This window comes from Lagopus muta, chromosome 3, assembly GCF_023343835.1.
Source record: "Lagopus muta isolate bLagMut1 chromosome 3, bLagMut1 primary, whole genome shotgun sequence".
Taxonomy (NCBI): Eukaryota; Metazoa; Chordata; class Aves; order Galliformes; family Phasianidae; genus Lagopus; species Lagopus muta.
The window spans coordinates 33,817,556-33,840,724 of record NC_064435.1 but is presented as its reverse complement, the minus strand read 5'-3'; the positions used below and the strand labels follow the sequence as shown (position 1 = coordinate 33,840,724).

At 37.2% G+C, this 23,169-nt stretch overlaps 1 protein-coding gene across 1 annotated transcript in view; it reads right to left on the bottom strand.

The window, feature by feature from the left end:
• The window catches only part of ARFGEF1 (ADP ribosylation factor guanine nucleotide exchange factor 1), an 84,049-nt gene that overhangs the window by 10,210 nt on the left and 50,670 nt on the right, over window positions 1-23,169 (bottom strand). Inside the window, exons 15-32 of the mRNA XM_048940428.1 lie at window positions 22,292-22,403; window positions 20,859-21,064; window positions 20,674-20,758; window positions 18,641-18,812; window positions 16,985-17,136; window positions 14,036-14,164; window positions 10,811-10,969; window positions 10,273-10,423; window positions 7,128-7,218; window positions 5,934-5,974; window positions 5,660-5,829; window positions 4,912-5,063; window positions 4,566-4,738; window positions 3,444-3,604; window positions 2,715-2,845; window positions 1,289-1,418; window positions 260-395; window positions 34-172 (exon numbers count right to left, since the gene is read on the bottom strand). Coding sequence (XP_048796385.1) covers window positions 34-172; window positions 260-395; window positions 1,289-1,418; window positions 2,715-2,845; window positions 3,444-3,604; window positions 4,566-4,738; window positions 4,912-5,063; window positions 5,660-5,829; window positions 5,934-5,974; window positions 7,128-7,218; window positions 10,273-10,423; window positions 10,811-10,969; window positions 14,036-14,164; window positions 16,985-17,136; window positions 18,641-18,812; window positions 20,674-20,758; window positions 20,859-21,064; window positions 22,292-22,403 — 2,490 coding nt within the window. The remainder of the gene's footprint in view (window positions 1-33; window positions 173-259; window positions 396-1,288; window positions 1,419-2,714; window positions 2,846-3,443; window positions 3,605-4,565; window positions 4,739-4,911; window positions 5,064-5,659; window positions 5,830-5,933; window positions 5,975-7,127; window positions 7,219-10,272; window positions 10,424-10,810; window positions 10,970-14,035; window positions 14,165-16,984; window positions 17,137-18,640; window positions 18,813-20,673; window positions 20,759-20,858; window positions 21,065-22,291; window positions 22,404-23,169) is intronic.

Sequence of the window (23,169 nt, the reverse complement as noted above, 5' to 3'; positions counted from 1 at the left end):
GTTACGAAAGTGAAGTATTAACAGTCCTCTTACGCATGAGGAATTGTAGTTTTGAAGATGTCCAGCATGCAAGTGCAAGTTTTATCCCAGATTTCCAGGGTAAACTTTTCGCCATTTAGGATGACAACATTCTCCAAACAGTTTGTACCAGAGCGTGCCAGTTGTTCATTGTCTGGAAAAGAAAAATAGGGCATTTGTTTATTTGCTTGCAACATAGTAAGATGTCAGCATTGTTTAACATAATTTGGTACAGTCCTACCTTGCTGCACACACCAGTAGAGCTGTGCAAATATATCGTCCAGGAGAACATCACTAAGTACTTCCAGATACTGTGTGAATACATCGCATATTGCATAAAGTGCATGGTTGCAAGTAGTCGTCATCCATTCAGCTTTCTAAGAAGGTTAAAAGGAAAAAAAAAAAGATAGCAACCTGGTTTAAGATGAAGCTTTTAAGATACATCTTCCTACAGGTATCTAAACACATTTATTCAATTTGGATTGCTTTAGAGTGACATGTCATTCCTTTCTACCCCAGACTCCTCAAACTTAAAGCCCTCAAATTTTGCTTTGCTCATCAGCAGGTTTAACACAAACTATGGAAACAGACAGCTATCCCTAGAGACCAAGCTGCAGGACTAACAAAGTGTTCATCCTCGTGGAGATGGAAAGCAAACTTAGCACACACCCTAGCTCAACAGTTTAACACCAAGTTAAGCTTGTCTCTGAATATTTTCTAGATAACACAAACGTAGAAAGCAAGAGTTGTCCTTCTATAGTCAGATGAAGCTTCCCAAACAGTTGACATTGCTAAGACAAGTAATTTAAACATAATTTACCCATCTCTGTTTCATTCATCTGGATAGTATCCACTCGCAGGGTCAAATGGCTGCACTGAAAGCACTGCTGTTTTTTACTTTCTAGTCATCAGAATGTTTTGAACTAGCAGAACTAATTTCCCCTAACTGTGACTTCACTCCTGACTACAACTTGTTGCCATGAAATGATGTGCATCAGATCTGACATCATGTGCAAATGCTGAGGTTCATAAAAACCCTAAATATACTGCATTTTATATTATCCTGCCACTGTCTGCAGCATAAACTACTGCTCCTTTTACATGTGTGGCTTAAAAATATGGGAAGAGTGACAATAAATCCAACAGAATGCTAATAAAATAAAGTAAGGAAAGCAGAAACACAGGTCAACGGTGCCATTTTCAAGGGATGCCTCAAGTGACTTGATAATCATGTTTTCTATGTAAATTCTTTCTTTCTTTCTTTCTTCACCTCAGTCTGCTGTTCTGGCAGTTTCATGTTGTCAAATATCCTGAAGACAATACGAAATAAATCCTGCCACCAGTGTTTTTCGTACGTATGGCCATATGTCTTCATTATCTCAAACATTACTGTTAAGCCCCTGAAATGAAGAGAGAACAACAATGTTAAGAGCATTGACATGCAATAGACCAGGTATGTCTGGACAGCAACAGCAAACTCAAATATTATGAAGAACATTTGATGTTGACCTGGTAAAGGTGTATGCACCTCAGTCACATCAGTACACTATAATTAACTTTAAAAGCAGTTTGAAACACACTTTACAGTTATAGGCAATAGTGAGACAGTAGTGGCCATTTCAAATAGGATTACAGCTTACACAAAAGACCACAAAACCAAAGGAACAAGTATTTCTAGGTAAGAAGTATGTATTTAGCATTAGAACTCCAACAGAATGTGTCTTGTATGGGGAAAAAACACTTATTCAAGGAAAAGAAGGAGGTATTACATGAGATTGGAGTACAACTTTGCTTTTTCAACTGTTTCTGCAATCCTCAACCAATGAATGCATCTTTGTGTAAGAAGAGCTTGTAAATTGTCAAGGTATGATACACAGGACACAAGGGGGCAGGCAGAACTGGAGTCACAATACTATCAAAAACAAAGGGAGATTCCAACGGAATTCAGCTGTTGGGTTCCACTAACACAAAATCTAGTCATTGCATGGAGCATTTTGCATTTCCTTTAATCAAAAACCATCAGAAATGTGATATGAGGTCTACCCAGGTCAACCATGACAAATAATAAGATGGAATGTGTAACTAGCATATTTCATAGAATGTAACATTACTAAGCTTACTAAGTCCTACATTTAAACTTACTAAAGAAAAGAAGAGGATCAGTACTGCCACTAGAAAAAATACAGATTTGGATATTAATCCAACAGAACATCTCATGCAAAAAGAAAAAAAAGGCCTACTGATAGTTGACTTTCCACATCAAAATACTGTTTGACTGTCATATATTAGCAAAGTTAAATTTGAGTTTTACATACTACTAGGTTCTATGCATAAACTGTCTCCACATCATCTAATGGTAAACGTTGAACTGGCCTGTCTTAAATAATTTATGAGTTCAGTGATAAATCAACTGTTAATAATATACCTATTTCTAATCTTCAAGGTTTTATAGTTGCTCATCGTAAGCAAACACTGCAGATGTGCTTGAATATAACACTTCACATGTGAAGACAGAATTTCTACGTTCCAGCATCTACTTAAAAGGTGTTTTTAAAAAGTCTGCTCTTCCCATTGTGATACCACATATTAAATCCACGAGACATTTTATGCTAGTTACACTTATTAAGAGAGTTGTTTCTATTTTTAAAGTGTAAAATAAGCCTTCTAGAATTTGAATTACAAACACTGATTGTTACCTGGTTCTTACATCTAATTTGCATCTATTGATGATACAGGATAACTCAAACAGAATTGGGAACCATCCTCTCACCCACACTCTGTCTTCAGGAGCTACATTCATATCATCACTTGTATATTCCTTGAAGGCCTTTAGAAGCAAACACAGTGTTATACGGAGCCAGTGCAATTCTTCACAAACAAAATACAAACTGGACTAGAAATAACAAGCTCTACTATACTAATACTGGGCTAATACTACTGTATTAATATAATAGCTTGATACCTCAGGTGAGTGAGAAAGTGAACTGGTTTTGAAGTAATGCTTAGCATACTATGAAAACTCAAAAATAAACTAAATGACAGATTCAAACATTAGATTTTGCATGCTGTTTGCTCTGAGTTCTGTTATGTCAAGACAGCACTGAAAGTAAGGATCTATCAAAATATAAGCAGATCAAGCATTTTTGCTTATGTCACTATACACTAACATTTCTCAGTGCAAAGCAGATCCTGAGCTATGTTCATCTCCATCAACAGATGAACTAGGAAGTTGGGAGGCAAGACAGAGAGAAAAGAAATTTGCTGATAACTTTAAAACAAATGGCATTTTATACTCCCGTTCCTTCTGAATAAAGTATGTTTCTCACTAATCTCTGAAACCTGAAGCAAAGCCAATAAGGTTAGCATTTTCACTTTATTAAAACACTGTTCATTAAAAAGCCCAATTTCATGAATACAGATTATACCTGAGGTCTATCAGATACGTATTTTGCACAGTGGCGGATGAGGCGGATGGCTTCCATGCTGGTATCTGGAAATGCTGCATTGCAGGCAAATTCAGACAAGCACTTTACTGCATCCTGGAAAGAATCTATGGTTGCTGGGAAGTGTTTTTCAAACACGATTGCTGGCAAAAAAAAGTGTGAACAGAAGAAAAAGGTAATGTTTCAAAAATCTACTAATTCTAGTATGAACTAACTGTAAGAGAAGTCACAAGAGGTTGGTTCATCAACTGATGTTGTGAAAGGCTTGATTACTGAACAAAACATCAATGCTCAACAAAAATAATCACTCTGAAAGCATTATAGTTTGAAAATCACTGTCTAAAATAAATAAAGGTAGCACACAGCCTAAAGGAGATTACAAGTAAATGAGAAGAGAGCAATAAGCTTACTGCTTAACACTAGGTCTGCGACTGGAGCTTCACAGGGCCACCTAAAGCAATGTGATTCGTTTTCCCTCAGCAGTATGGTCCTTTGGTCTTGATTTTTAAATAGAAGGAATTTTGAAAGAATGGAACGTTCAGAATAAAATGCTGAAAATGTTTTAGGAATTTGCAGATGCTGACAGAGAATAAGAGAGCCCTTTTGGCATTTAAAGTCTGAGCTCTAGATCAGAATGGAAAAAAAAACAAAACCCAGCAGTTCTATCTATCTCAGCAGAGCTGCACACAAACACAATTCAGAAACAATGAGAAAGATAAGCAACCAACATAACAGTAAAATGACTGCACAGTTAGTTGTTATGTCTTTCTTCCCCTGGAAAAAATACATTTTGCTACGCTAAAATGAAAAAGTACATATCAAAGAAAATAATCTAAGGCTTGACTGGTTTTATTACAGAAGACTGTAAGCAGTCAAATGTTTCCTAAGACCTAAGGGGAAGACAGATGACAATGACCTGACTGAATTACAGCAGAAAGCATTTTACCAGAGGATTGTTTGTACAGTACATAACATATAACATGGTTTCCTGAAACATCCACTGAGCTTTTACTATGTAGAGTGTAGAACTAACAGAGAAACAAAGCTCCTCAGCCTGCAGCGTCACAGCCCGTTTCATGATGTTTGATCACCATCAATACTCACTGACAATGTGTCCTGTAGTCTGGAATGCAAGTTCCACTATACTTTCATCCTGATCTGAGGCAGCCAAATGAAAAACTGAAAAAATATTCTTCCAACCAGAACGGATGTTGGCAGCTTGGGAATTCACCATCTGCGCAATGCACCGAACAACCATGTCTCTAATGGTAGGGGACCTGAATGAAGAGGATAAACAGTAATTGTTTAAACTAAATTAATCAATTAGGATCATAGAATCATAGAATATTATTATTCTTCAGCAACTGATTTTACGAAGGCAATCTGAAACATTAACTGCAAAAGTTGGTGCTTCTCATCCCAAGAGACTGAGTTAATTGTAAGTCATTACCTGTTTCTCTTCATTATATGTTCAAATGGTCTTAAGAAGTCCTTCTGAAATCGGAAATTCGCAAGTTCTCCTTTTTCTAAGAACTTCATTGATAACTGTCTTAACGAGTCAACTGCAAAAATAGCTACATCTTCATTGGGATTGCAGCCAACCTGACAACACAGAGTAGTAATTAAAGTAAGCTGGGATCAGAATTCTTATGGATTCAGCTTGCCTTTACATTTGATCATGGACAAGGGAGCAGTACTGGAAAATTAACAAAGTTAAACAGTAGCCAATTCTGTAAAACACAATCATTAATGTAATTCATTCATTCCTAACCAATTCCAACATTCCATATAACTAGCCTTTAAACTTTCTCAAAATAAACAAGCTGTGTACGAAGACTTCTACAATCTGTATTGAAAACGTGTAAATCTTCAAATCTACTTTTGTAGATTTGAGTAGAAAACAGCCTCTGATCAATCCCAAGCCTCATAAAACTCCCAAGCACACAGCCCACAGAACTAGAAGCTAGTTCAAGACTCAAATCATTATAAATAACTTAATTTGTGCCCCTGGTTTTGCATTTTATTATACTGTGCCCCTCTGCTTTACACATTTTGCAAGCTTTACATTTTTTGATATTTTAAACTACTTATGGCAAATGACACAAAATCAATATCATTCAGATGAGAATGCTTTCAGCAAATCTCTAAATAAAATCTGTATTAATAAATCAAGCAGCATAACAATTAACAGAGAATACCTTATTAAAATGATCTCCAATAACTTCCCAGATTCTAGACCACTGTAGCCTAATCCGACCCATGTTGTAGTAAGAAATCTCTACTATCTTTTGCAGGCTGAACATTCGAGGGTGAGTAGCAGACAGCAGTTCATCCATAGATACAGCACAAAGCCAACGAACGAAATCCACTGTTAAATGAGCACAGATATTAATAGAGCATTGTTCCAAGGTTTATCACAAAGATGCTTTGCAGTTTGCAGGGAAATAAATAAAAATGAAATATAAAACCTACCAATAGCATTTCCATCCAACCTTGTAGATCCTGTAAATATTCTGTAAAGTAAAGTTTAAGACTTTATTACAATGTCTTAAGAAAGTATCTATTAACCACGTACTCAAGCCTTTATAACCATCTAATGTTATCTATTCAATATTAAAAACTGTGAGAAAAGATTGAGCTGTGAAAATAAAAACAGAAGTACTTCAATTATTTCTAATATTTAAAAATTGCTCCACACAATACATGGGCAGTGAGCACTGTTTCAAATTCTATCTGCTCCCTGACAATGACAGATGAATAACATCAGCAGCTTTATAAACTATGCAGGCCTCCTTCAAATGGATAAAGCAGCCTTCTCCAGAGTGCATGATTCCTACTTGCCATGACAAATAGATACTTGAAACACTTTTCGTTATGAAGTGTGGAGAAACACAGCAAACCTAAAGAGCTGTTATGTGTTTGACATTAAGCCCCTCCAGGTAGCTCAATGCTATTTTACTGCAAGGCAACTTTCACTGAACTGACATCGATCTTGTTGCTATACTCAATCACAGAAAGCCTGCAAGCCTTTGGAACACCGCTTTGCTCCAGGATTGTCAATTTTGACAACCATTTAGAAAATGATACTTTCTGATTTCTTACAAGCTGACACAGATAGATCCATTAAGACCTCAGTTCAGATTGGAATTTTGATGATGTGTACTAGGTCTTATCAAACCAGTTAATATAAATATGATTCAAAGAAGGCAACACTGAAATAACAGTGTTGATAATAACAGACAGCACCTACCTACTCTGGAGAAAAGCAAGAAATCGGTACCACATTTAAGAGGGAAGGGATTTGTCTATCAGTAATGCTCCCTGTACAAAGGCAAAATAAGATTTGCTATTTGTTACTACATTTAGCCAATCAAAATTCACCAGATGGTGCAGCAGCCTCCATTCTGCAAATGCCCAGTAATAATTTCACATCACTAAAACAGACTTTTTGCCTGATCTTTATTCCTTCTTGCAAAAAAAAAAATCTGCTCTTCTTAAGACAGAAGTGCAAAACCCCAAAGCATCCTTACATGGCAATATCTTTGTAGTGCCTTCCATGGCAAACTCATGGTAAATTAATAACTTCCTACTATCAGAATACTGAATCAAGTTTTAAAAAAAAAAAAAAGGAATCTTGAGATGGCAAGAATAAATGTAATACAGTACCTGTCTACAGCAACAACAACACTTTGGGAGCTAGTTTCACCAATGGACTCTTGAATACTTGCTATCTGCTTCCAATCCACGTTTCCACCAACTGCAGTAAACAAGATGTGGAAGTGGATGACAGACAACAAAGAAAGGGCAGGGAAGAAAGGAAAAGTCATGTCACTACAGTGTCATTATTTCTAATTCACAGTAAGTATATTATTACTTTCCCATCAAGAGTGAACTACTGCATAATATTCCGAAGATTCTCTATACATATACAAGCTCATTAGTGACATTAAACAGTCCCCATTTTGAACTTTTAGATAAATATAAACAAGAAAAAATAATTCAAAAGCACAAGAACCACTTTTTTCTCTCCATCTTTAAATAGATCCGTGGTTATTCTGTTACTGGAAAGAAAAACTAGGACAGAGAACACTGGACAAAGGTGAACATTTCTCACTCTAAGAACAGCAAGTAAGTAAATCCATCCTGACAGGTTTCTTTCTAATCATTCACAGAGAAGAACTCCCATCAAAACTCCATCTCAAGTACAGCAAAATTATCACCCAACAACAGTGAGGAAAAAAGAAACAACTCCGGAAGATAGAAACTGTAAACAGCACCTGGAAAAGCTCATATTAAAATGCTAACTTCAGCGAGTAAGTTTCTCAGCTTTCCTGTAACTTCTGAGCTCCCCAGCATCAGGAAAAAAAATGACAACAATCTTACAATCACACTGGGTAGTTCTACCTACACTATATGCAAGCTTTTCCTCTTAAGGAGCCTATCAGAAAGGTAAAGAAAACAGAAGATTCAAAGAGAAGTGATACTGTTTTCAGCTTTACAGGGACAGAGAAGTTTTTGCATTTCAGACTGTCTCCCAAAAGCCTGCCATTTAGTCTTGCTGTGCTCCGCAGATGGAGGAGGCTTGTGATGATGGCCATCAGATCCAGCTCAATAGGGCTATTTGAAAAATTTTTCTAAGACTTCAAATAACTTTTCAGCAGGCACACATATACACAACCTTATTCTAGTATTTCAGCAACTTGTAATACTGTTGGATTTGATTAGAATTTTTATTTTAAGCATACAGATCAATTGCCAAGCTCAACTGGCTTGAATACGAGTAACATGTCAGCTAAGAAATGCACTGCTCTGTGTGAGGTGAACTGGGAGAGGTATTTCAAAGTCAAACAATCCTAACCAATTCTGCCAGTTTACACAAAAACTTGTTATTACCAGAGGATTTATGATCAATGCTGTAAAGCTTCTACAGGCAGCTGATTTTTTTTTTTAATATGCATTTCTATTCCAACATTTATGAGATCTTTTACAAGGAAACAGTCACTTACATAATTTTACTTTATGAAAAATGAATTCCTTAAACTCACATTGCCTGTGGAGGACTTTCAGTTACCTAAAAGCCACACTTAGGCTACAACTTACTCACTGCTGTCTTACAACTTTGCACATAGAAATTAGAGACCTGTTAAAACTCCAAGTTTTAACTCCATTCCTATCAAGGAAACAAAAGAATAATTGGCTATTCCTTTACTTCAACAACACTACAATGCTGTGAATTTTCAAGCAAAACTGAAAAGGTTCCTAGCAGAAAGAGTGATGAAGACATTGAAAAGTAGGTGCTGTAAGAGTACACAGCTGAATGGCTTTTCATGCAGTAAATGAGCCTTTTGTTTTGCTTTTAGATAGACACCTCTACTTCAGCAGTAAGAGTTAAAGCTGCTGCATACCTACACCAGATTCTGGACACAGGTTTGAAAGATGAGACTTATGTGACATCAGGCTGCACCTTCAATGATTAAACAATTACTTGCCTGTAAAATGTATGGCTATATTCATGTGCATATACATTATGGGTTCTTCACAGAAGTATAGTTTTATGGGTAGATGGCTAGAAAGCAGCATTCCCAAAAGTCACCACAGAAAAAAAAAACAATCTGCAACACAATGTGTGAAGAAGAGTAAAAAAACAGAGAAGTCAAGAAGGGGCCCTGTCAGAACACAGTCACTGAGTGTATGAAAACTGAATTCGAGTGAGTTAAACATCTTCCAATAAGATTAAAATTATATTAAGAGAAAACAGTTAAATTTCCATATGTGTACAGTAATAAATATTCCAGAAATTCAATTTGGGCAGAAATGTTTTTATGCATTTGGGCATATGATATGTTCCTTAGAAATGTAGTTGACAAAAGGAGAAAAAAAATATTTATGAGCTGGATCTACACCAATGACTGGCAAGTATGATTTAGAGACACCTGACTACAGTTTACATTCTTGAGCTGTTAGGACTTAAAATTTTTAAGGGCCTGTCACTGCAATGTAGAAATACTCTCAGTGCTTGGAAAAAGCAAAGCTGGATAGGTCATCAGGGAAAACTAAAGTGCAAGATGCATGTGATGAGGGCAGAGAGAAGCACAGTATATGAGATGTTGGCAGATGCAGTGATTTCCAGGGATAAGGTTGCCCTTCAGCAAATCTTGGCAAGGTGAGGCAGGCCAAGGCAGAGCACGATGGAAAGAAAAGCACTGACTGCAGAGCAAGAACTACAGGAGGAAGACACAAAGCTAGATGAGGATGAGCTGAGGGCTGATGTCAAGGTAACTAGTAAAACAATCATTACTGCTCGGAAAGAACACTGCAAGAACAATAAAGCTTGAGGAAACACAAAGGTTTTGCTGTACTGTAGGTAAAGTCACTCACAAAGCAGGAGAAACCTAGCAACATCTTGAAATGGAACATTTCTAACAGTCTAATGGAGTTACACAGCCTTGGTATTTCGATACCCTACACCTTTAGTCATACATGGTACAATACTTAGTGCGTTAACTCTGGATTATTATTTAATCTGGTCATACTATCAGCAGTACATTCTTACTTTATCAGCTATATTTTAAGAAAAATAAAGTATAATTTCTTTACATTTCTTACTTTCTCATCCCAACGATAATGATTCACAGAACAAACCAAATATTCCAGAGATGCCTACTCAAAGCATAAGATACACCATGTAAACATCATTTCAGAAGGACCACTCACAGTCAGATCTCTGAATCTTGACAGACACCAATAATGAAAGCAAGGTGCAAACTAATGCGTGCCTGCACATGAAGTACTTAGTATCTGCATTACTTACCCAGCCCTAGCCCCACAAATTCATCAGGTGCCTGGTCTTTTGTTCCTGTAAAAGAACCTTCCCTGCCACGCACTGTCCCTGAGATGTAACGAGGTTTTACTCCAGTTCCTATTAGCTGGGCCAGCTCAAGTTGACTGATGCATTTCAGAATCTAGTACAGAGAGAAAAGAAGTTGGTTAGCAACAGAAAGTAGTTTAAAACAGTAAAAACAAAAACCTTAGGGCAGATGTTTATAAATTAATCTCCCTCCCCCTCCCCCCCCAAGTGTTCAAGGCCAGACAAGAATTCTTGCTCTTCAATATAAAATGAGAAGTAATTTGAATACTACAGCATTAGTCTCTTGCAATTCTTTTTTTTCAAAGCTGGACATCTTTTGCTACTTCAGCTGGCTACAGAATAAGCAATTCTATGTAATGTATGTGTGAAAGTACATATGTGACACTTTAATATAGAAAAATGTGTTTATGCACAACTGAGCACACAAGTACATTCAAACTCAGTAAGCACTCTTATAGCTCAAAAACATTAACTTTGGTACCTCATGCCAAGAATTTCCTAAATAGTTTCCATCTGTATGAGCCACTGTGATGAGAGTTTTAATTGTGTCAATATTCTTCTGCTTCATTTCAGTAATACCAGAACTCACTGTAAGTAGTGTAAATCTTGCTAATGCTTGGACGTAGGCATCTCTTTCAAGCTACAAAGGAGAGAAAAAAGATTTGCTTTGCATTTTCTCAGTTTCCTGTTTTCAGTACAATATGTAATTTTAACAACTATACCATTTACCTTTTTCTTTCTTAAACTGAATTTCTGATGCATTTTACAGAACAAAAGTCTCACCAATTCTTCTGTAGTAAGCCAAAGGATAAAGTCAGGATCCCTCTACTCGGGAGCATGAAGTATAATGCGTGACAGCATAGAACACACAGGACACGAAGGTTATTAGCTTTCTAAGTCTGTTTGTTACATGACTATTTTTACAACCCTGAAACAGGATGCTGTTACAGAAGAAACACAGCTTCTTAGCTAAGCTTTTAGTATTCTTTCACTGCACCTGGACCTTTTCTCAAAATGCTGCCTTAGCAGATTCTCCCAACTTTTACAATTTTTTTTTCTTTTTTTTTTTGCAACGGAGTCTAACTAACACATCTATAAAGCATCTTTTTGCCAATTCTGCAGAATTGTTCAAAAAATATTTGATTTATGCTACACACTTTGGACACCTCAAAAGCATGTGAGATGACTGTTACAGTTGGGTAAACAGCAACAGACCTATAATCTATGCAGATGAAATCCATCAAAGGGGCACAAAAGGGAGCATTCCACACATAGGTATCTGATTTCTAAGTATAGGGTGCTATTAACACCAAAGGAGAGACCTCAGTCTTATATCAACCCATCACAAATCTAGAAGGGGGATTACAGCTGAGCTCTCTAGCATATTTTACTCTTCTGTCATGTAAGATCTCCACAGTTGATAAAGTGAAATGGCTGCAAATCAAAGAAACAAATGACAACTATGAAAGATATTTAACTGAATGCTTAAGACTGTTTTAAAATAGAAAATCATTCAGCACAAAATAATAATACATAAAAAAAATAAATAAATAAATCCCAGAACATGAGGAGCTATGAGATATGGCTTAGTAACCTGTGGTAGCAATGGTAGTGGGAGGATTGTTGGACTAGATGATCTTGTAGGTCATCTTGCAGGTTGCAATTCTATGATTTATAGAGGGAGCAGGAATACCACAACAGAGGGCAGCAATACAAGAGTTGAATTCTCATAGTCATGCAGCTGTCCCATTCAGCCCCAACTACTATAACAGAGCATGCTGGTTAAGGCACAGCAAATGAAGTACAGGCATAAAAGTGGAAGTAGTGTGGTAGTGAGTGAGTAAGTTTTGGAGTCTACAAACTATTTATCTTCTGATAAATAGTATTTTTATCTCTACCTTCCCACTCTGTTCTATACATATATCCCTTCCTTTTCTGATCCTTTTTCTAAGCCATCGAATTAAAAGAGAAAAACTAAGGCATGCATCTATTCAAACAGAAATCAAAAGAGATGAGGTAAGTGAACTGCATATATCCTTTATACGAACATCTTGTCCCAGCTGCTTAAGGAAAAAACCGAGAATGTGACAGGTTGAGGTTAACAGTATAAGTGATGAAAACAGAACCTTTTTACTGCTGTCAGAGGTGAACATGCTCAGCTTAAACTCTATTGTGTGCTTACACAATTAAAACAAAGCGTCTGGCTCCCTTCATTGTCTCTCTGGGCATGTAAAGTAATGGTTAACTGTTGAGACTGATCTGAACTTCCATATGTTTATTCAGCAGTACCAATCAAGAGCACAAGAAAAATCTGCTTCCAACAGTAAGGATCCTTAAGTTAGCAGAAGCACAGATTTGCGAGACTCCTTCAAACCACCACAACTCTCTGGCACCTGAAGTCAGACAATGTTTTCACCTCATCAGGACCTTGTGTAATGGAACCACATCCTGTACTGTACTGAAGTCATCAACAAACCAGCTAAACTGCTTAAACAATAACACAACAGAATCTCCAAAGAAAACTAGAAACATCAGTTCTGAATTGAAATAAACAGAAAACATTAAGTTCCAGCAAATGAGAAGTGCTTCTTTTGAAACACCTTTAGTTCAGTACAGTTTGTACCAAACCAACCAACAAAAAATGAAGTGAAAAAGACAGGGAGGAATCACAGAATGGCCTGGGTTGAAAAGGACCACAGTGATCATCTTGTTTCAACTCCCCTGCTATGTGAAGGGTCACAACCACCAGACCAAGTAGCTGTATGAAAACTCTCAATGTGCCTTACCACATTAGTTCTAAAAAGTTAACTAATTTGTTCTATCAGAGTGAAAGAATAAACATAAGAGAATTGTTTATTATCATCACATTTCAACAGTTTGTATTTAAGTTAGTCTTACATGTTCCTTTTTTTTGGCGGGGAGGGGAAGGAGGGAGTTGGAGGGGATTGTTGTTCTCATTTTTAATTGTGAACAAGAAATAATAGATGAATTTGGATTACTCCTGTCTTCATTTATCCCTACAGAGGCTTATGGCACACTAGTCCATCATTCAGTATGTTTACTACCCATGATTCTAAAATGAAAAGCAAAAACCAAAACCAGCCAACCAAAAACAAACCTCACATTTAATCAGAATTACTGTCCTCTAGAGACATAAAGTCTGGAACTCTTGGCATTGCACTTAATGCAAAATACATTTTTATGCATTTATGTCAGGAAAAACATTTCCATTGTCATTAAGGTTAAAATAGTACCCAAATATTAAAATCTCAATTTACTATTTTGTCTCTGTATTTGAGAACAGTACTTCAAGTACAGTTCACAGAAATATTATTTTACTTACAAAAAAGCCTAGAAAGCTGATATTTTACATAACATCACCTGCACTACTAAAAAGCTGAAAAAAAGTACACTGAGGAGAAGTGCTTATGAGGAAACAAAAAATTCAGTCCATCAGCATGACAGCATTTATCACAAAACAACAGGGAAGATGTTACTTTAAACGCTCTCAGTCAAATACAATACAAAGATTTATGTTGGAAGAAATCCTTAAACATCAGCTGGTGTAAGACTGTTGTAAACGCACAAGCTGCCTCTGGGAATTACAGTGTACAGCTTTAGCAACAAGAACTTATAGAACGATACTAAAACTATGCTGCTACTTAAAGCATTGTCTCAAGCTTAATTTTAACGTTTATTATTTTACCTGTATATTGAAAATACAAGCAATCCTGATAGCACACCGTATACCCTCCAAACAAAGAGATGCAACTTCTGTGTCATCACAGTCCTGAAGACCCACACTGAATGCAGCTAGGAAAGGTGTCCACGCCAACTGGAACATATGCAAAATAGAAGTTACATTAACAGCTGCTAGAACTTGGAGAGAATAAATGTTACATTTTCAACACTTTGCTGAAGCTTCAGTTCAGCCCTCAACTCAAAAAAGACCTTGAAGTTGCCTTCTGAGAAAAGGAAAAAGTTGTAAGAGACACCAGAGAAAAAACAGAAGTAATACAGACAAGCATTCCCATACAGAACCACTCTGTCACACCAAACAACAAAAATGTCAACTTGAGATAGCTAAAAAAAAAAAAACCCTATCCCCAAAGTTACATCAATTAAATGTCTATTACAGTTTTGGTACTCCCTAGATAACCTATCTGTTCTACATGAACACTTCACAGAACAAGGAATAAAAGTAGAGCCAATAATTATGACACGAGCAGGTATGTTCAATTTCGCAGCACACAGTGTGCAAAGAAAGCTATGTACTTCAGTAAGTCACATTTATCGTGGCTTAAAAAAAAAGGTTGAAAAAAGTAATGCATAAGAGAATGTATTTTATTAATTCAGCTACAATTACTCGAAGACAGTAAAAGGCTGTATATGGGCCCACTGTTTCCTCATGCCTTGTGTAGGACTGCAAGTATACTACACGATGTTATGGCAGCAGAATCCCATGCTGCTGTCCTTGTGGCTTAAGTTCCCTCTCCAACACGCAGAAAAAGGGATCTGAAGATGCAAAGGATTCTGTCATAACTACATGCCGTTATGAAGAGGAAACCACAGGGTATCAAGAATAATTTTAGCAATAATTACCCCAAGACACCACAGATGCAAGACAGAATCAACGGCCACTGCAGGCAGCAACACAATTTCAAGTGAAAATGATTCATCAGAGTTTTGGATTCGTTCAAGCTACTAATTCCAAAAGCACTACCTTGATAAACTACTTAAAACTTGCACACATCAAAACATCCCCCTGGGAGACTGTTAGAAAATTCAGATGAACTCCTTGATCCAGGACTTAATTCCCTACTGCACAATGCAGAAGTGCAGTATTACTTTTTCTTCTTTTTTCCTCACTTCCTTTTATGTGAATTTTCATTAACCAAAACCAATGCGAAATATTGCAAAACTGAAATACTTTCCTCCATTAAGAACCATCCAGAGGTCATTATGCTATGCTTTGTAACTACATTTATGCTGTTACTTATAACAGACTTTTGTCATAAAAGGTGAAAATCCATCACTTAAAACATATACTCAATTTTGGAGTGCTTAGATGGTTGCATAACATGTACTACTGTTCCGATTTAACCACCTGGCAAATCTGTCTATACAGATGTGATAAGCTTTACTGTATCATCAATGGCTGAAGGAGACAGCTGGAAATTTAGAACATTTGCTGAAATCTAAATTATAAAGTCTGAATAGACAAGAGATTTAGTATTCATAACTTCTATACCTCATGTTTGCCAAAACAGTTCTCTCTCCAACATACATACAGCATTGTCATCTGTTCTTTAATTAGCTTATGACAACAAGAAAATTTCTCTGATTAACTTCACAGAAGATGTTTAGAGTGTTTCTCAGATGGCTTATATTTTGCTCTTTGAGAAAAACAGGATTTTACTAAAGAACTTTTCAAATAGAAAAGGCTAGAGATGTCAGATCAGTAGGGCTGGTAAAACAAATGGGAAACAAAAAAATCTGTGATTTTTTTACATGCCTGTATGCAAATTATTTCATTTCAGCCTTTAAGACGACACTAGAGAGAAAAGGCATACAGTACATCTCTGCTAAGTAATGTCTGAATCTAGATCTTAATCAAGGGCTTCATTCTGCATCATTTTGTGTGGAGTAATGACCTACTTACCAATAATTAATACTGGTGATAAGCAACTTGGAATTTTGCCTCACAGACAGCAGTTTCACAGCTACATCCTCATTTCCTCTCTAGCCATGGTCTAAAGCTCAATCTGACTCTATAGCAAACTACATCAGGGAACTATTTGTCCCTTTTCAGGGTAGTCTTCTGAGAATGTAACTCCCTGGAGTAGTTCACAAAGTGCTCACATATGAGCACCTGGGAAAAGGGCAGCAAATGAGAGCAGACGGAAAGAGCATAACGACCTCTATCAGGGTCAGTTTACCAAAACGAATTAGTGGCCAAAGATCATATCCACTACCATTCTCTGACACAGTAAACTACTGAGCATATTTTTTTAAACTAAAAAACTGAGTCACTGGTATGGGAAAAGGCATTTGGGTTGCAGATAACTTTGCACCTACAAAGTGGTAAGGAAGGCTGTTTAGAATAATACAAGTTTTAAAAGCAAACAAATAAAAACCATCCAAGCTTAATACAGATCTAGCTACTTACCCCCAAACTAGACAACCACCTAAGTCCCATTGAAATACTCATTTGAAACAGAGAACATCAGGCAGAAGTTTAATCCAGTAACTGCTCCCCCAAAATGTGAAGTAATCACTCTTCAGAGCAGCAGGAGGGACTCAAACAATAAACTGGGATTAGTCTGAGATTGCTTGGACTACATCTCCATACACGAAATAAAAATTCCATTATTTCAAGTTTTTAACTAGTCTTTACACTTTTGTTTCTCTCTGCACTCCTCCTAATTTCTCCATTGCATCAAGGCACGCAAACTCCTGAAATCCCAGTGTAAACGGAACTGCAGTAGAAGAGCTCGAAGCTCATTCTTCCCTTTACATGTTAAATAGATTAGAAAAGAATCAAAACACAGTGGACACATACCTTCAGTATTTTCAGCAAATTCTGTCTGTCAGCTTTTTGTATGAAGAAGAAACTCCACAATATTTGCATTAAGTATCTAAAAATGTAGCTCACCTTAAACATGGGTCTCACATGCTCCAGGTGTGTTGCACTGGTAAATGGTGCCTGAACATGACTCACTGCCTCCATAAGAGCTTTAGCTGTCTTAGCCATTTGTTCCATTTCCAGATTATACAGGAGCCTTCTCTGCTTTTCACTGGCAACACCTGCAAACACATTTTTTCTTCTTTTTACATTCGTACATCTATAGCAGAGGCATCTTCAGGAATAACAGAATTTTAAAAATTTTCCATCAAGTTCCATACTTGAATTCAGGTGTTTTTGTTTGTTTGTTTTTGTATTCTCATTATTCTCCAAAGTTACTACAGAATCATAGAATGGCCTGGGTTGAAAAGGACCACAATGATCATCTAGTTTCAACTCCCTGCTGTGTGCAGGGTCACCAACCACCAGCCCAGGCTGCCCAGAGCCACATCCAGCCTGGCCTTGAATGCCTGCAGGGATGGGGCATCCACAGCCTCCTTGGGCAATTTGTTTCAGTGCGTCACCACCCTCTGTGTGAAAAACTTCCTCCTAATATCTAACCTAAATCTCCCCTGTGTTAGTTTAAAACCATTCCCCCATGTCATATCACTGTCCATCCATGTAAACAGTCATTAAGTTAATGCATCAGCAAGGTAGAATATTGACATCATTTAACTTAAGATGAGTTTATGTATGAAATGTAACCTAATTTTGATCCAATTTGCATAAAAAGCATTCCTTCTCTATCACCTCAACTGACAACATAAAAATCATATCCACTAAACTAATTTCAAATTGAATAGAAGTTTCATAGCAAGCCATCACTACAGCAAGCCACAGAAGTGCAAGGCCATCCTTTTTCTCACAGAACTACTTTTTCACCTTCTCATTTCAGTAGCAGAACATCCACCTTATCAAGAAAAACAAACTGAAGCCTAATACATGCAGCTTTTTAAAAATTATAATAAAAAATTAACTGAGTGATGATAGAAAACTGGATGGGTGTTTTTTCAGATAAAATTTCCTGCAAGCAACCTGTTCAAAATACTAACCTAGGACTTCTATACAAATCTGTCTACATTAGGAATAAAGCAACAGTTTCACTTAATAGTCTCTGTCCAATAACTAGAATGAGTAACTTCTGAATTTTCACATGGTGCAAACCACAAGAAAGTCTATCTGGTATTAGAGAGAAGAAAAGATAATCTGAAAAGCATAGTCAGCTAGGGCCCTGTAAATGAGAAAGATTTTTGAAGAAGTCTGCTTATTGCAGGAGAAAAAAAAAATCAACAACAATAGAACACCACCACAATGCTTAGCCCAAAGCCAGAAGGTACTGCTACTGTGTTTGTTCTGCATCACGCTTATTTGACAATACTCCTATTTCATGAAGCCCTCATACGTATCTCCCTCTGTTGTTGGTCAACAGCAAAGCCCATACTCAGCATACTCAGTGCACTAAAAACCAGAAATTCAGTAGCACAGGGAAGCGAGAATAAACAGTTGCATTTAACACACATTTGAAGGTGCTACCTACATGCATTTATGTCAAGTAAAAAAACATGATGTGAGTTATGTGTCTATTATTGAGTTATATAAATCATATTGATTTCATTGCTCTCCCATTTTGAATAGGACACATAGTTACATGACACTGAAGAGCCAGTGCTAACTGCAGTTACTTACTTTGCTTACTGGATTTTGTAGGTATTGTTAATTCTTTTGTTTCTTTCATTGAAATCTTCTTTCCAGCTATTTCATTATAGATAGCAGACAGATATTCTTCAGGGAGATCTTTACTGTCATTGATACCTCTATTCATTTTAATATATTGTTCTTTCGTCATTTTATTCTTAACCTGAAAACCAGAAAGAATCTTTTAATACGAACAAGAAACATGCTCATAGAAGTTAAAACACTTCCTAAAAGCAGCTGGACAGATAAGTTAACATGAACTTTCTGATTCAAAAGCAATTGTTAAGTACCCAACATATGCAAGATTTCTTTATCAAATCTACATCGTCGTGCATGGACATGTGGGCACTACAACATATATTCAAGTAGGAACTGCAGGTATATCAGCTATACATTACCAAAAAATAAACTTTGTTCATACAGACCAGACTATTTGTTCTAAAAATAACCCCAGAATTCAATACTTTTTGCAGATTTATTTTTTTCTTTTAAAATAATAATGGCTAATTACTAAACTTTCAAATATTGTGCACTGTGGAAGCGAGCTTTTGTTTACTGAAATAAGGCTGTATCATAACTGTCTGAAATCAGGAGTAGATTTGTGCTAAAATCAACGGGTAATGTAACTTATGTAAGTAATTACATAAGTTCTACAAGACAGTAGATTACTACTTTCAGTGTCATAACCAATTCAAGGTAGGAAAACAATACCTTACAGAAAGTGCTAACCAAAACAACTTAAAAATCTTCATATCCATGGAATAGTGTTACTTAAAAGGTACACAAACTTTAGCTACCATATGTTTTACGTGCATACTACCATCCCTATCTCTAAACAGGAGAGATATGAAGGGTAGACTTCGGTGGATAATGAATTGGTTGGAAGTTGTAATCAGAAGGTTAACGGTCAGTGGCCCTACATCCAAGAGGATGCTGGTAAAGAGTGGTGTCCCCCAAACAGTCTATATTGGATCTACTACACTAACATTAGCAATGACATAGATGATGGGATTGAGTGCATCCTCTGCAAGTTTGCTGATGACACTAAGCTGAATGGGGCACTTACACATAAGAAGGAAGTTAAGCCACCCAGAAGGACCTCAATAAACTCAAAAGGCAGGCCCTTTGTGAACCTAATGAGGTTCAATAAACCAAAGGGCAAGCTTTTGCACTTGGGTCAAGGCAATCCCAGATATGTATGCAAGTTGGGAGAAGAACTCCTTGAAAGCAGTCCTGCTGAGAAGGACTTAGGGGTCCTGACTGATGAAAAACTTAACATGAGCCAGCAGTGTGCACTTGTAGCCTGATAGGCCAATGGTATGCTGGGTTTCATTAGAAAGGGAATGACCAGCAGGGTGAAGGAGGTGACTGTCCCCCTCTGTTCTGCCCTTGTGAGGCCCCAGCTTGGAGCACTGCATCCAATTCTAGGGCTCCCAAACATAGGAAAGATGTGAAGTTTTTGGAGAGGATCCAGAGGAGGACCATGAAGATGATCAAAGAGCTGAAGCACCTCTCCTATGAACACTAGTTGAAAGACCTGGACTTAGTCTGGAAAAGAGAAGGCCACGTGGAGACCTCACCGCGGCCTTCCCATATTTAAAAGGAGATAATAAACATGAGGAATATCAACTTTTTACACAGGTAGATGTGATAGAACAAAGGGGAATGATTTTAATCTAAAAGAAGGGAGATTTAAATTAGATGTCAGGGGAAGTTTTTTACTGAGTGAGTGGTGAGGTGCTGGAACGGGTTTCCCAGAGAGGTTGTGGGTGCCCCATCCCTGGAGGTGTTTAAGTCCAGGTTAGATGGGGCCCTGTGCAATCTGATCTAGCATTTGATCTAGTGGCTGGCAATCCTGCCTACGGCAGGGAACTTAGAATTCAATGATCCTTGAGGTTCCTTCCAACCCAAGCATTTCTATGATTCTGTGATCAAACTGAACATTAAGCTTTTACAACTACATTGTCAAAAAGGCTGAAATTTAGATGTCTACAGATGATAAAAATATTTCCATAGCAACATACCTGTGGACTGTGAAGATCTGTTGTCAACATGATAATTGAGTAAGCCAAGACATATGCAGTGTCTGCACTAGCAAAAAGAGTTTGCCTGAGTTGAGAAAGAAGAAAAATAACAGCAAATTTAACGTATTAGGAATCTTCACTTGTTATTCAACTTTCCAAAATTCAGGAGATAAAGCATGGCTTACCCTTGGTTACATTCTAAATATCTGGCAGCAAATTTCTCCATTAGCCGATCAATTTTTTGAGCCTCTCCTGGAAGGCGAAATCCCTCTAGAAACAGACGCAGAGCTGAAACAAAATCCTTTCCTGAGAAGTCATGCTGGTCTACGTACGCATACATGACTTCTTTGTTGAATTTATCATTGTCTCCCAGGAACTCCCCAACCTGAGTCTAAAATAAGAACAGAGAAATGCAAACTAGCACACTTACATTGGGGGCAAGGGAAGAGAGGTAGGCAGATTAAGAATAACAGACTCACTGCCAATACATTACACAAAAAGAAAAGCCTGAATGCAGCTCAGACACACACTGCTGCTTCTCCTCTATTCTCTAAACCAAAGCATTTTGCCTAGACGTTCCAATGCTCTCTTACATGCTCTATATGCCTGCTCTCCTCTGATTTGACTCATGTACCATTTTGTTCTATTAGACAAGGACCACATGTATAAAAGACAGCATTACCAGTAACTTCCTTTCTCTGCTCTTTATAGCTGGGGAACTTATAGGAATGAAAGGTTTACTATCATAAACTTGATACCCACTACAGTATAGACTTCAAATGCCTGAGAACCATGCCCAAACATATGTTGGTCATGTTCAAACACATCCCCCTGATGGCTGTCAGTGCAACTATCAGTGCTACCTTGGATTCAGAGAAAGGTGTCTGTAAATATAATTTGCATTCAGATAAAGGTGCCTGTATATATAAACTGAGGTTAACAATTTTTGATGGCTGATTCTAAATTCCAGCGCTGAAATTTGTCGCTGAAGCCAGAGCTGCAATCATGGGTATATGCACACCTTTCCTCAGGAAATAACTAGGTAGATGCTGAGCACAGTGGTGCTGGCTGCTGTTTAAGAAAGTTGTGTCTTCTGTGACAATACCGATGTAAGATATTCCCATCATCCTCTGCCAGATACTGCAGGACAATCCCAAGTTCAGCAACAGCTCCCTAGCAGTAAACCAAATCAAACACAATATCTAGACTAACTAACTTTCCCCTGGGAGGCAGCAAATGCACTTTTCACATTGTCAGTGCCACATTCTTTTTCAGCTGTCTATGAAGTCCAGTTAATTCTGGCAGTCCCTTTCTGGACTCAATAAATATAGTTAACTAAAATACATGCCTAGGAACATCAGCAAGTCTTGAGTCAGCTCAAGTAGGTCCACCTTTTTACACTCCACTGAACTGTAAGATGCTTATGTGACAGTGTACAACTCTCTTTCATATTGTAAGTTATATTCATAACTCCATGACTTCCCAAATTTTCAAAGACAGAAGTTTCCTTCTCCATTGCACAAACAAATTATATGCTTTAAAACACTCGTGTGACTGGCAATTAATATCAAAACCTCAACATAACCAAGAAAAAACATCAAGAAAACAATTTTCTTACTGAATCTAATCTCTCCTCTTGATGCAAGAACTGAGCAATATCCTCAGGGGTAATGCCAAGCATTCCTTGTTCTTGCAGGTACTGAATCCCCCTCTTTGGCTTCTTATTGAACCTGTAAAATCAAGATCAGGATGGAATGAGAGTTAACTCTCACCTGTGCACAAAACTATAAATGCTTTAACAAAGAAGATTAAATAAATTTTGGATGAGAGATTAAAAATCTGTACGTAAGTATTTTCCCTTTATCAAACTATGTATCAGAAAGGAGTAAGTTATTCCTGATTATTCCCTTCATCAGACGATGAATTTTTACTCCTGTGAATGGCTGCCTCTTTCTCTTTCTTATGTAAATGCCCTTATGGCATCCAAGCCGGTCCTCACACAGAACCCACACAGAAACAGAACTATTATTTAGTCTGATTTTCAGTTTCTGCCCTTCCCTGATGTAACAAAAACAAACTGGAATTCCATGTCTATTGCACATTCCAGAACTGTATATTCGTGTAAACATATGAATATGTACATAGATGTATAAACAAAATGCATTTTGAAGGGTTATCTTCAGGAAAAGAAAAACATCCACATCAGCAAATCAGCAAATTCTTGATCTGGAAAGAAATAATTATGCTTTATTGCTCTTCGTTTTTGTCTTTGTGAACGACTCTATATATCCACGAGTTGCCTATAAGAATGGAAATGCACTAGACAAGGAACCAAGCGACAGAAAGAAACTGAAACACTGAAGGCCTAAGGCATGTCTTTTCAGAGTCTGAATACTACAGAACAGAAAACTTCTAGTTCTGCTTAAAGTGACCTCAATGAGGAGATGAGGTGACGAGTCTGAAATCACATGGAAGAGTCATGTCAGAATCCATGAG